This window comes from Puntigrus tetrazona, chromosome 8, assembly GCF_018831695.1.
Source record: "Puntigrus tetrazona isolate hp1 chromosome 8, ASM1883169v1, whole genome shotgun sequence".
NCBI lineage: Eukaryota > Metazoa > Chordata > Actinopteri > Cypriniformes > Cyprinidae > Puntigrus > Puntigrus tetrazona.
The window spans coordinates 8,137,045-8,151,956 of NC_056706.1; the positions used below are offsets into that span (position 1 = coordinate 8,137,045).

At 40.2% G+C, this 14,912-nt stretch overlaps 2 protein-coding genes across 8 annotated transcripts in view; one reads left to right on the forward strand and one right to left on the reverse strand.

The window, feature by feature from the left end:
• Positions 1-231, reverse strand: part of agbl4 (AGBL carboxypeptidase 4) — a 100,654-nt gene extending 100,423 nt beyond the window's left edge. Inside the window, 1 exon segment of the mRNA XM_043247360.1 lies at positions 120-231. Coding sequence (XP_043103295.1) covers positions 120-156 — 37 coding nt within the window. The 5' untranslated portion in view covers positions 157-231.
• A 5,598-nt stretch (positions 232-5,829) lies between these two features.
• elavl4 (ELAV like neuron-specific RNA binding protein 4) overlaps positions 5,830-14,912 on the forward strand; it is a 74,009-nt gene continuing 64,926 nt past the window's right edge. For 3 of the 7 annotated variants that reach the window (XM_043247149.1, XM_043247148.1, XM_043247150.1), the window contains exons 1-2: positions 5,830-6,376; positions 6,944-7,072. In XM_043247149.1, coding sequence (XP_043103084.1) covers positions 6,329-6,376; positions 6,944-7,072 — 177 coding nt within the window. In that variant the 5' untranslated portion in view covers positions 5,830-6,328. Of the gene's footprint in view, positions 6,377-6,943; positions 7,073-7,132; positions 7,154-14,912 lie in introns of those variants that run through there. The other 4 variants (XM_043247147.1, XM_043247154.1, XM_043247151.1 and 1 more) reach the window with 4 other exon arrangements.

Below are 14,912 nucleotides of genomic sequence, written 5' to 3' on the forward strand. Positions count from 1 at the left end.
ATATCATGCACCTAACAGCGAAATGTGCTCACTACACGAGCACGGGCAGTACTCAACGACCGTCTGTGAACAGAAAACGGTAAAATTAATCTGTATTAATTTGCTTTCATTTTACACACCAGTATCGAGATGTTCTCTGCTGTTTTCTTCCATCATCCGTCCATACAACCTCACACAGGCTTGCGACGCTGAAGGAGCGTTTCCAAGACGACGGCGTGCTACCGCTCTAGAGGACGCGTTTGACGTAACCAGCAGGTGTAAGCGCGCGAAAGGCGCACAGCTCCCCCAGCCACACGGATGTCTTCTCACAACGCGCCAAAAAGAGGCTGTGCAGCCCTATAAAGCGTCTAAATGGAGAGGAAATGTCAGCAGTGTTTACAGAGACCAAGCCCTTTATTAGCTGCTAATAAAACATCACTATAACATCCACTATATTATGTGTTCATGGATGAAAATGAAATACATTGAGGGATTTGTGTCTTTAAGTCCATGTCTATTTGATTTGAAGGCATCTATTTGAAAGCGTATGTCTAAAAGTTACATTTTCTCTTCTTGGTAAAAACAGTTCAAGTATAGGCTATTCATCCTGTGGGCTATTACAACATATACTACACATTGTGCAATCCAATGCGCAAAAACAGATAGAAAAAATAAGATAGGAACTTACTATTTATGATTGACACATACCTACAGACCACCGGTAAGGGAAAAAAAACTTTCCTCCATATCCAAACTTCCTGTTCTTATGGAAAACAATGCATCATTACACAAAACTATGTTGTAAAACATTTCATAAGATCTTCAAATTATAGGTATGTGGATAAGCATCGTAGTATGAATTCATTTGTCTGAGTCAGTTATTTTCATGATCTTGGTCTTGTCTTTGACTCAGATTCAGCCATCTTGGCACAGACTCAACCTACTCAGGTCACGACCACAATAATGATGTGGATGCTATTTACAGGTTCATTCCAAAATAAACTGAGCAATTGAATCCCTTCACAAGGGACCAATTAGCCGAGGGTACATTCAATAGTCAGTTCAAGAAAGTAATTTTATTGCTTATGATCATGTGATATCGAATGACACATCTTCACAATGAATTTAATCTTAACTGGAATTTTTGTGAAACACTTTTATTATACAATCAAGCACCACAGTTGAAATAAATGTAAAAACATTTATTATAATGACACACAGAGGCCATATTTAAATAAAAAAAACATTTTTTGCCACAGTAGAGTAAAAGGGATCAAATGGTGTTGCTTAAAAGAACATTATTTATGTATTCTGTGTAATGCAATGTTTTTATGCGGTTTAAAGTAAAAAAAAAAAATATATATATATATATATATATATATATATATATATATATATATATATATATATATATATATATATATATATATATATATGTATACACTATATTTTTGTGTTTCCTCTAAGGCCCACCTTTCTGAAACGTGTCGATTTTTAAAAAGCTCATAGTTTTAAGAAGTGAGGTGTGCTCTGATTGGCCAGCTGTCCAGTGCGTCGTGATTGGCTGAATACCTCAAACGTGTGACAGAAATGTTTGCATTTGTGATCAGAGAAATGACAAACAAGCACTACGTTACACTGCTTAAAACCCATGTTTGAATAGTAAGTAGCAGATTCTTTTAATAAGAAAATGTAACTTAATTACAGGTTGTGAGTCAGAAACCCTACACTGTCCTTGTAGTGTTGGAATTGCCCCACTTTATAGCCTCTGTGCACAGCCAGCATAGACCTCACTGCAAGGGTCATAAATAAAGTTCTCTGCAAAATGCGCTGAATACATCTGACTATTTGGATCGAACTGTTCTGAAACAGTGTTGCAAACTTAAAGCTATTGTTATTGCTTGGGCGGTGTTATAAAAATGATTCCACACAAAGACGTAGAGGTGTGGGGGTGTGTTTTTAAATTTATAAACAATATATCTTTGGTTTTGAGTCTTTAGTCTTTGCAACTTTAGGGATCTTATTTAAGCACAAATAGCTTGTATGGGATGTTTCAAATGTTCATATACAGTATTAGACTTCAACTGCTCTGCCCTTCACAGTGACTAGTATAAGGTGTTACTCACTTTTGAATGGAATTCACCATCAGAGTCTAGATGAGAAATGAAGAAAGTAAGCACACATCATTTGGCCCTTATATAAATATGAAGAAATATTACAATCTCTTGCTACCTTGAACCTGCTTTTTCTTTTTCTTATATTGGGAGAATAAAGATTGCAGTCATCAACGGACCCTTCAAGTGTCTCATATTTAAAATTGCAATGTACCTCACAACCGGCACTGGCTGTCTCTCAATATAGATTGATTAAAGTGTATGGATTCCAGGACAATTGGAGCATAGCCTATGCCATCAACCACAATCAAATCCGACCTCATTCATTTTCCATTAATAGTGCAGCTTTCTGATTAGCCTGCAAATGAACAACCATATGACTTGCGTTTCAGGAGGACACAGGCATTGAGACCCTCAGCCGCTAATTTTCAGGTTATGAGCGGAGCGACGAGTGTCAGAAGCAGATGAAGAGAACGGGGGTCGTCTTTAATAAGACAAAATTGGCAATGATTTTTTCCCTGCGATCATATTTGACGGCAAACTACAACCAGCAGGGCAGCCAGGGTAGTTTGATTGTTTTTAAATAATGAGGAATTGTGCTGCACAGTACACCCTTCAAACTGAAAATTGAAAAGCTGTCCTTCATGGTATGTCATTCCCTAACATCTCCAATTATCTGGCTCCATGCCTCCCTGTTTATTTATTGAGACTGTCAATTCGTATTATGAATCAGGCGACAAAAATATAGATCCCCTCCTCGTTCTTTTGTGTCTGCGCATGCTTCAGGATGCACGCGATCTACGTCTGTATGCATGTATCTGTGAACAAGAAAGCAGGAAATAAAACTGTAGGGGAAACAGAATCACAGCAGATATTCCTATGACAATTATGACGCTCCTGCAAAAGCAGAATTTCTTCTCCGCACGCTGGTCCTGTCATGCGGTCTGCCAAGTGAACAGATGATTTAATGAACCCATCAATCATAGAATACAAAAGCGAAGTATAGTCCACTTCTTGATCCTCTGATTTTTTAATTGGTTCCCACGAGACACAATGTTTTTCCACATCAAAATAAGTTTTACCCCACAATTATAACCGACTCCGCTGCTAACAATCATGCGAGACGGGTGTGACGCCAACGACTGAGATGGCAAAACTGAATTGAGCTAAACAAAGATGAGACTTTCTTTTTGGGCTAGATGCATTTGAAGCAAGGGCTATAAGATGAGTCAACTTGAGTGTTTGTGAGTGTGGGTGCGCGCTTCCAGTGTGCCCAACATGTTTTTGGTGGTGTACAGGGAAACCCTTTTTAGACGGACCATGTTGGGACTCCACGCATGAGTCCCTTGCAGTGAATGGCAGGTCATCTGCATGGAACAGACAGCACACAGGAGAAGCGGTAGGCTTCGAACAGGCTTTATGAAGACACATAGAGTCACTATGGAGACAGCAATCAGAATCCCCCTGGGACCCCAGCGGACAGAAGAGGGAGAATGAGAGGCAGATGACTCTGGAATCAAGCAGTAGACTCCATGATTCAAGTGACAGCCCATCCCAGTGCATTCGCACGTACGCACACAATCTCCTGAACAATTTTTTAACCAGGTTTGTTATATACGATAAAATCCAGAATAGGCTACGGTGCTTGACAAATAGAAAATCCTGCAACATCGATAACGCAATTAGAGCGAGAGTGAGAAAACGGTGCTCTTTTCATGATCCCTCAGTAGCATGCAACACGCTGGGTGGATTCTTAACTTCATAAGATTTGCCTATAATGTTATTATTCTAAATGGATTTAGCATTAAAAGTTGCAGTGTTGACTCGGTGGAGGTACAAACTGTTCTGTAATAGCATAAAATAAATATGATGCAGTTTTAAGTAATGGCTCATACCCACACATAAACGCCCTCTATGACGTAAAAATGGTAGCATTCTCTCTTGTTCTCCAATGCTCTCTCCATCTCCCTTTTTTTAGTTTGGCTTCAGTCCACCCCAACAGATGGGTCGGTGTCAATAGGCTGCTATTAACTGGACACACGCCTCTCATGGGGCCTGGATACCAGATCATACTGTACCATACGCAGTTTTCGAAAAAAAAGAAGAAAGAAAGAAACAGCTCATTTTCCTGCAGTCATACCCACTTTCAGCTAACCTCCGCTTTTCACACTCTCTAGAAACAAAACAGGCTGAAAATGACTTATTCTTGCCTGCTTTGTTATTTTGAGAGAAAAACATATGGTTTTGTGGTTTGTATTGTACCTGAGTTTAGCTGCGCCCGTGGCATTAAGATGATGATGATTAGGCTTTATAGTAGACAATATTATATTTGATATTAAACTATTAATAGTTAATTATTTAGCACAAAACATTGTAATGAATCTTAACAAATTTTATCCACTCTTCTTAATTACAGCTAAACATTTTAAATTAAACATCTTGTGAAAGTGTAATTTAGTATGCATAATGAATGTTATTTTTTATGGTAAGATTACAGTGTTATGCAGTCATTGGCTGATGGGAATACATCTGTGATTCTATGACTAAATCAATGAATAACAATGACCTCATGATTGCTCATACTTTTTAAAGTTTGTCTATATAAAATAATTATAAAGGGACATAAAACAACACACTCTAAAATCTAAAGCCAACAATGAGAGCCACTAAAGCAGTCATTTATAAATTAGGTAAAAATAAATATTATGATTAAAATATAATTTGATTACTGCATTTATCTATAAAAAAGGTCTTCACAGCAAATAACCTCACATATGTTGAACAAGAGTCAGGTTTTTGTTATTCTATGCCATCCTCAAACTATATTAAAGGATATGGTTGTTGACTTTAATTATTGAGAGGACGGGGTCATTTATCCTCTGATTTCTGATATTATGAATCAGCGTTTTAAAGTATTATTGTGAAAAAAAAAAATCTACGTTTTAAAATACCTCTAAATAAATAAATAAAAACATTTCACTGCGTCCACAGTATCAAATCATACAATCAGTATAAGTGCGTAAATAAAGCTAGTTCTTTCAGAACTAACCAAGGTCAAGTAATATTAGTATGAAACAATTTCACACAAGTGCGGCTAACAGATTAACCACAGGTGTAGTTCTTTACATTAACTATTGGTACACTCTACTGACAATCGACAGCCACAATCCTTCTTTTTCAGGTGGCATTTATATATATTAACACTCACAGTAAGTGCCCAAATACATTGGCCAATGTAGATATGTAAAGAGGAAGAGATGTGTCCATTTCATAAATATGCTCCGAGAATGATATGCCGACATCTCAGCCAGGGTTTTCTCCGGCTAGGTGCCACTGGTCAGAGTTTTCTTAATGCTATTGGTCTCTAAATCAACCCCGTTCCCATACATCAAACGTGGCTGTCGCAAGGCGACAGGGGCACGGGGGGATGCGAGAGAGAGGAGAACAGAGGTGAGCGGATGCCAAAGCGATCATGTGTTCCCCACAAGCAGCAGGAGGAGAGCCGTAAAGCCAAACGGAGAGGAAAAGATGAGCCAGGAAAGGCAGATGTGCCTGTGTCATGTCTGTTATGAACAGTCTTCCCACCTTGTGGTAACACTGTGAACTGTAACTGCAGGAGAGCGTGATCGAGAAATCGAGAGAGGGAGAGAGTGGAGGGTGGGGTGGGGGTAAAGAGAGATAGAGAGAGAGGGAGTGTGAGGAAGGGAGGGAGCAAGGAAGGAGAGAGAAAGAGAAAGGGTGAGGATGGAGAGAGAGAGAGAGAAAGAGAGAGAGGGAGAGGAGTTTAAACTAAGAGCTATGTTTTGGGACGAACTAATCTGCTAGAGAGCAGTGTGAGGATCGGAACGCATTGTGCGAGCGAGTGTGTGGAGGACAGATAAGGGAAGAAGCCCGGCAGACCGACTGCTTGTTTTAATGTGCTGACTCTGGGGAGCTAAAAAAAAAAAAATATTGACTCTTCAGTCGTGCGGCGTGAGCCAGGGCACAAGCGCCACATTTAACAGAGGTGCACCAGAAAACACGGGCGTGAGAGAGGAGAAAATACATCCAGCCAGACAGCACATATAGAGGATTTCTCCTTCCTTTTCTTCTTTTTTTTTAATCTGTTCATTTTTCTTTCTTTTTTTTCTCGGGACTGATTCCCATTTCCAGTAGAGAAAAAGGAGCCGTAGAGCCACGAGAACGCAAAAAAAGCCCCACCAAAAAGCGACAAGAAACGAAACACCGCCAACAAGATGTTTGAAATCAGCCGAACACTGAATGCTGCTTTGTTGAGCAATGAGGTAAAGGAATTGGATTTTCTTCTTCTGTCACCTCACTTCTCTAAATGTGTGTTCATTATTCCGTCGTGCGTAACGTTTCTATGTTTTATCAGTGTGTCCATGCTTTTAAATGTGGCAGCTGACAGGTCTAAATGAATGTGCAGGGATTGAGCATTTAGGTCCAGTTAAACGGCTGCTAGCTGAAGGCAGAACCTCTTTGCTCTCCGGGCGTACTGTAATGGATGAGAGACTAGACTCACTCTCTCTCCCTCTCCCACGCACAATCATTTCATTTTCTCATTTACTCAAAGCAAGATAGCTGTAACTGCTGAGCTTGCTTGATGACTTGCCCATCTGGGGCTTGCACTGACTGTGTGCGTGCGTGTTTGTGTGTGTGTGTGTGTAGCGCGAATGTGAACGTAAGCACACGGCTCTCTATCACTGTGGCAGTCCAGTTTTCTCTTTCCTTTTCTGCCTCTTGCTTTTTTCTTTAGCCTGTATATTTCGTTACCACCTTGGCTAGCATTCTGTTCTCTTCCTCTTCTCTTCTTTTCTCCTCTTTCCTGTAAACGCGCACCTTGCGAGCAGTGTCTGAAGATGATGGTAAGGTGTTCACAGAACTCGGCAGTAGCCCAGGCGGAAGGCTCCTTCCCAGGCATGGGCTCGCTGCTTTTCCCCCGAGATCCATCCAGCCAACTGGGGGCCAGGGAGCTGGGGGTAAGAGGATAGACGGATCCATCAGACAAACGAATGAGAAAATAGACGGCACAGTAGAATAAGAATACTAACTTCATTTAGGTAAATGTGTGCAGCCCTTAGGCTTGAATTAGCCAATGTTTTCATGCCTCATTGTGTGATGATACGGCCGCCCACTCCGAGTAGATCTTTCTATCAGTTAGCCAGAGAGAAAGAGAAAGAGAGAGACAGATTGCGAGAGAAAAAGCAGCTTGTGTTAGTATATTGTTTGTGTATTCCCGCTCAGAATGTGTTTGTGCGGTGGTGTACTGATGCCTGAAATTGAAAGTGCTCCGTGCATGTGTGTGAGTGTGTATGCTTAAAGTCATTTGAGCATAGTGAGGTTAAATGGCTAAAGGGCAGATTTTTGTACGTACATTTTGTTTCAGGCATCGTTTTGAATTTCAAACAACTTTACGAATGTGTTGTTCTGGTGCTCTGGAGCCTTTTAGCACAAACATGCTCGAAAACGTGAAATAGAAAGCATTCCTTTTTATTAGCATTATAACTACCAAACTACCTCAATATATGAGTGATTATTTAATTTTGTAGCGCATCAAAATTAAGCTGTTTTTTTCTCCACTGATAGGTGGCCATAATTGAGCATACGAGTAGATAAATAGCTGGCTAAGGTTTTTCCTGATTATAATGAATGTGTCTGGAGGTATGAAAGTGGATAAACATCCTTTACGTTCTCATTCAGTCATTTTTGATCTTCTACTACAGTCTTGGGGGGAAGAGAGATGGCGGTATGGGAAAGCCCTGGCTGGCTGGCTGGTGCTGTAAACGCCGGTCGGTTAAGAATAAATCCCTGACTTGGTGCATTAAATCGACACGAAACTGTGGGTGTCTAATCTGTGATGGGCTCTCGTTCCTCGTCTCCACAAAACAGGATCAGCCTGCCTGCCTGGAGCCGCACCACATTCTCACACAAATCAGACTCATACTGACAGCACTGGAGCTCCTCTGCCAGTGCACAAACACACACACGCAAGTGTACATACACACACTGCGATCGCATGCAGCTGGGTGTTCATCGGCAGAGAGAGCAGATTTTTAAACCCTTCTTTGCAACCTTTCTGAGGTGTGTGTACACACTTGCCTTAAAATCCTCCGCAGCTCAGGGATTTGAAACATTTTGCATATTCATCCTGGTGATTCTCTAGCTCTAAGAAGATAGAGAAAAGAAACAAGGCATGTCAAGTCACAACCACAAATATTCTCATTTGAACTACAACAGTTTTAAGTTAATCGGGAAAATCATTGTCATCTAGCGATCTGTCACTGTTTGGCTTGGGAAGGCGGAAAATCTATGCAACATTTTATATATAATGAAAATTTGTGACAACGATACGTATGCGTCACTAGTCGTTGGGAACCGTGTAATTGCGCAAAGTGTTGTTCTAGATTTCTCACATTGGCAGAACAGTGATTCAGTTCACAAAGAGAGAATTTTTTGATGGTTTAATGAGAAGTGGTTTCTCTCTGTTTTTCTTTCCACCTCGAGAGACTGTCAACAAACTGTTTTCATGTTCTGCATCTGCACTTTTCATGTTAAAGAGAGAATTAATAGACTAAAACACTGATATAATTTTTTTCAGCTGCTACAGTATGTCTGGCATCATATCGTCTATTTTTTTTTACTGTTATAAAATTGTACATTGTATGTGGTTATTTGTTTTATTTCTGGATATAAAATATGCCCTCGCTGATTTTCTTGTTTTTTTCGCTTCATTTGGATAATAAATTGTGCTGTTTATTCATTTGGGAGCAGGAAAATATGTCTCTTTCTCTGCTGGACTGTTTCGTCTCGTAAAAATCTGCATTTGTGACTCACATTTATCCGCAAACACACAACTCACATTTCAGATTGTAATTAACCAGGTTAAATCAGACCATCGTTACAGTGATTAATTGTGCCTTCATTAACTGAAGCCAGATAATTTGCATACATTAAATCATTGTACAGGGAAGAGGTAGAGGTCTGTCTTGGTGTTTAGTTTTTTTTTTTTGTGAGAGGGAGATTTTATTCTCTTTTCTAGTTTTTTTTTTACATGCATTAGGTTGCTTTTAAACATCTTGCAGAGCAAAACAACTAGAACGTTCCATCTGGATGCAGCTTTTTCAATTATATTTTTATATGTACAGCATGTGTAGAATTCATATATTTAAGTAATGATTGTATTTTACTATTATGTAAATCAATCAAGCAATGAAAACACTCTGAGCTAGATTTAAGATGTTTTTACAAATATGAACTGACATTAAAAGCCATCCGCAATCATAAAAAGCAATGGATCTCTAACACCGAGATCATTTATTTATCAGCGGCCATTAACATATACCTATAAACAATCCGGAATAATTGAATAAAACTGTAACATTTTATTTGCGAAAGTAGCAAAACAGATACATCACATAACAGTAGTTATGTTTGATTTTGGTATTCTCGTGCCAAGCACTCTCATGGGTTCTCAAACATCCAGAAGACACTGAAATGATTTCTAATCATGGTTAATAACCGCAGTGTTTTTTTTAATTAAGCATGACACATTGCCACTCGAGATACTGCGCTAAGCAGGATACGGTGTGATTTCCAATTATAAAACATTTTTCAGCATTCAGCACAAATGACTGAAACCTCTGAAATAGTACAAAAGTACAATCACGGGAAAAACGGCACGTTCCGACGAAACTACATTGGATTTGGTAGGGTTGTGGGTATTAATCCAAACACATGCAGACTTGCTAGATTAAAAATTTCCAGTGCTGATTGGAGATGTGCACACGCACGCTCCAGCAGTCCACGGGTTACAGCTGCTCTATGTCAAACGGCAGCGTGCTCGCTTTCTAACTTCATTTTTTTCGCCGTTTTTGAAGGTTACGTTCGCTCATAAATTCGTTGGAGGGAGCTGAGAAACAAACAGAGATGAGGGGGAGAGGAGAGGGAATTGAAGAGCGATTGGCAAATGTCTGTTGGCAGTGCGAGAGATAGGCAGGGTCATCTCTATTTCACAACAATGATTAGCTCTGCCCATCTGCCGGCTCGACAGGCTCCTCCTGCTGTGATTGCAGTGTTCTCTGTTCAATGTAGCCCTGGAAATTAGTTCATTTGTGCTGCTCAACCCCAGCCTAACTGTACTGAGAACAGGTGCAGCATTCTACCCCCGCACAAAGCCGTAGCGAGCGTGTACCCGCGTGTGTGAATCGAGAGCAGCCGAGCAGCAAGTAAAGCAGACTCATCAACTGTGAAAAGATTCACATCTAGCAACACAATGGCAGTAGATTGCAGTGGATCAACTTCCTGTTCAAAAATAAGAACCTTTTTCTCCTTCTAGTAGGACGTCTCTCTCCTTATTACCATTCACCTCAGAGTTCCGACATCAATACCTTTTTTTATTTCTGTGTATATTTAGCCTGCCACAAAAGCTAAAGTATTTCCCGTCAATATTCTATCCTGATTTAATTTCCGACGCCTATGTCAAGGACAGCCTCAGTCCGAGATTCTGAGCTAGTGTGGAAATGGCAGAGCCATCACACAGAAAGATCTGGAGCCCAGAGCCCTGCAGCTTCAGAGGCCGCAGCTATTGTCAGGGCGCTTTGCCATTTTGGAAGAAAAGGCCACAAGAATGAGCTATTTAACCTGTGGGTCACTCAACGGTCACTGCGCACACACGCACAAGGCATTCGGGAGAGAATTAGCCACCTTGCACTGCCCAGACTCGCGTGTGTGTGCATGTGTAAATGAGAGTGCAGAAACACAGACTCCTGTTTCGTAAACTAGCGGTGCAGGACCACCTGTTTTTAATAGACATACGCCAAATGTTGCACAGAACTGCATCCAAATACTGTGTGAGCATTATGGTGATGCTCTGAGCTCATATGGAAAGCAAATAGATGTGAAATTAGGAGAAACTTACCAGCATATTCTGAACTGTGGGAAACCAAAGTAAAAATAGTCCTTGCTGTCAATAGTCCTTTTAGCAATCTGATGATGGTAAACACTGTAATTTTTTTATGTACCACAATATCAAGGCATTAACAGAGACAGCATTTACTATCTATCTATTAAAGATAGGTTAAAGATCTGAGCCGGTAACTGAAAAGTTGTACATTAAAAGCCCACAGTAGGCTTGTACCTTTGTGCCCTTGGGCAAAACATTTTGACCAGCCAATTTTTTTATTCTATAACTTATTCTATTCTAGTGTATTTAATAAAAAAAGTGAAAATAAAACAACAAAATAGTACAACCAGCAAAAATGTGTTTTCACCAGCTCACATTGTGTTGCATGAAAAAAAAATATAACTATGCTTAAAGATCAGTAAGAGTAAAAAAATTTTTTTTAAATTAATAAAATAAAAATTCAACATTTTCATTTGAGATTTCTGTTTTGATCTATGCTATAATAAAGATCTTAATATGATATAGCAGGAAGGTATGCTCAGGAATAGTTCGGCTGCAATAATGGCACAGTTGAATACCAAGCTTGGATCTAACTAAAGGGGCAAACTGAGCTACAATACACAGGGGACCCTAGATATCCTATGAAACGTGTCTAAGGATGCATTAGCTCAAGCAATCTGGCTGTAGAGCCATAAACGCTGGCAGTTTTGTGTTTTTGGGTATAAGCATGTTAAAGGTGCTATATGTAGGATTGACACCGAGTGGTTGAACTTGGTATTGCAGTCCAAATTCAAAATATTGGAGATGGTTTTTTTTCACCCGGCTCCTCCTCAAATTTTGATGCACACGCAGGTTGCCAGACTGACGACACCAACAGGAATAAGCGTAAATGGCAATGATTGAAATTAAATACGCTGTGTTTTCCGCCAACTGGCAACCCAGGATTTCCGAAACACGGTTGGGTAAACTGTATAGGCGGGTTTCACAAACAAAGTTCTGCATTCTGGGCCGGAGCGCACATTTTTTTAAAAGGAGAATAACTGACTGTAACATTGTTTTTTCAGATAAGCAAGTGTTAACTTGCCTTAAATGTCTGCAAAAATATTATGGTATTTTTATGCTTTAGTAAACTCAAACTCCTACATACAGCACCTTTACGCAGGAAAAGAGTATGAGAGTGGTCATTAGGAAACAAATGTAATGAAATTAAGTTTGTACTCTCATTACAAGAGTGCATTTGCGTGTGTATCTCGCATTAACATGACACACAAACGACACACCTCACTTACATATATCCACAAGCACACCCGCAGTGCTTCAGCATGCTTGTGCATGTGAAAGTAGATGAAAAAAGCTCCGTTGGGGGCCGTCACCAGCGAGGCGAGGAGCAGGTGTCTCCAGCCAGGCAGAGAGAGAGAACCAGGGCAGCCTGCCTCTGTTGAGCCTTAGCCCTACCAGTGCTCCACTCGCCTGGGAGGACAGGTGACATCTGGCCCCTGTGCCTATGTAGTGGAAGACTCTTTCTCCAGGGACGACAGTTACTACTGAATCTCTGAGCCTTGAGTCAGTATGGAAAGATATGATTTTTTTTTCCCACAGCCTTTATTTTTTTACGATTTCACAGGGACTGGGTGTTGATGAAGAGAGCGTCAGATTGGAGGTCTTGAAAGCTCTCCCCTTTTTCTCTTTGAAAAGACAGCTAAAAAAGATTCAGTGAAGAGAGGGGTCAGTGTGAGTGATACAGGCACCATGACCTGGAAGTAAAAAGCCTGTGATTTCAGCAGCAGGGGGCGAGTGCTGGCGATGATGGTCCCCAAAGAAAAACACGTTCACGTACCTCTCTCCACACACAGAATAAAGGTCTAGTCTTCATCTGGAGTTTCAGGGCTGTGATTTCTGCAGGGAAAAAGAACATCAAAACTGAGGATTCAGTGAACAGCGAGAGCTTTGTGTTTCAAGTGAGACTATTCAAGCAAAGCCATAAAAAGATACAAAATAAAAGAAAGAGCAGAAAAGGGGAAAAAATTACAAAGGAAGAGTAATTTCTATGTCTGAGCCTGCACTCAAGACTGTTACAGAGAATGCATACTAAAATTCACAGTATTTCCAAATGCAGAAAATAGTTTATGTTTTTATTTTCAGAGCCGGTGCTGCTTTATTCTTCCAGAAAAAGAAATAGACATTTTAATGATTCAGTATTTCAGGAATGATGATGGAGTGATTTTTAAAAGAGGAACGTTAAATGCTTACGCAGGAATGTGTGTTAAGTGCATGAATGCTCGCTTGTCTGGTTTACCCCGGCTTGCTTAAGTACTATAATTAATGGTTTTGTTAATTGAACAGGAATTGCGAAGGCACTGTAGTGTAGAAAGCAGCACCGGTAATTCATCAATTTCACTCTTTTTCTCCTTCTCTCATTCTCTTCGCACACGTTTACTTTTTTCAGCTCGAGGACATTAGTGGTCAAATTGTAGAGCTGACTATCTTTTAAGATGAACTCGATTCGAAATTAAAATGGTCACTTGGACCCGATTTGTTCCCTCCCAATGAACAAAACACTCTGTTGTTTATTTACAGGAAAACAGATTCCAGAGACTCCTTGAAGGACTCCATCCATTATGTCGGTGTGCATGTTAAATACATTAAGAAAAGCAGTCACGACCGATTGTTATTAAAGAAGTCCAATCATCCATCAGAATCGGGCAGCCATTTTGTAGTAGGATTATCCGCGTTGCTATGACACGCAGGCTGTTTCTAAAGTGATAAATGTGCTCTCTGCCTGAATGATAGCCTGTGCCCAAGAGCTGACACGTTGACGAACGGCGCTGTTTCCCCGAATTGATAGTTTCTGAGCCCATACATTTCATTGATTCGTTAATTGTTCGAGGGAGTTGGAGGCGCCTGACTGTCATGAATAAATGATAGATGCCTGGCATGTGTGCATTACCGAGGAAGACCTTTGAGGCGTGGTGTTGCTTCCTCAGAGACGCCAACCGTCCTCTTCACAGCCCCGAGGAGCTGCTGGTCCCCGTTAGTTTCCCCTCACATTAATAATGCATTCTCTCTAACAGCAGTGTTCAGCATTAAATGCTCTGCCATGGAGCCTGTTCAAAAACATCAATACAAACTCACTGAAATAACCCCGTTTCAAGCAGAGGGGGGAAAAAGAAGTTACATATGCTAATTGCTTCTTAAGGCATTCCTTCTGTCTACAGCTAGCGGCTCTTGTATCTTTTTCTCTTTCTGAATCTTTTCCTTTCTCTTGTCTCGCTCTCTTCTGCTCTGACTAAGTAAGGCACCATGAATTCTGGGAGAAAGGCAGCATGGATGGAGGGGAGTGGTGCAGAAATACTGACGATGCTTTTCCCAGGGCTCAGAAAGACAAGGTGATGGAGTATCTACAAACAAGGAAAGATAGGTGGGGGAACAGCGGGAACGAGGAAAGGAAAAAAGAGAGATCGATGGCACATTTCTGTTCGATTTTACCCCAGAGATATGAGTTTTACATTCAATATCAATGAGCTAAAAATGACACACTTTATTCAGATAACTCATAGTAGTTGCTCAGAATCAAAATCCGTCAGCGCAGCTTTGAAAAACTACTATATGATTGCGATATATAATGAATATCAAAGACGTATAGATTTGTTAGTCTTAGTTTTAGCATTTGAGGGGACTAAAGTTACAAAACTGACTTATTGGGTATAAATAATTGTGTTTGCGTGTGTCAGTGTAAGATATATCTGATCTGATCAAAGATATAACCATTTTTTAGATACGCTATTATTATTATTATTGAAGTTTAATATAGCTATACCAACTCCACTATAGACATTCACTGTTGCAGAGGAGTGAATAATATAATGAATAAGCTACATTCATCTTGTGGTTGCTCTAAGCAAAAGCTGGCCTGGTCA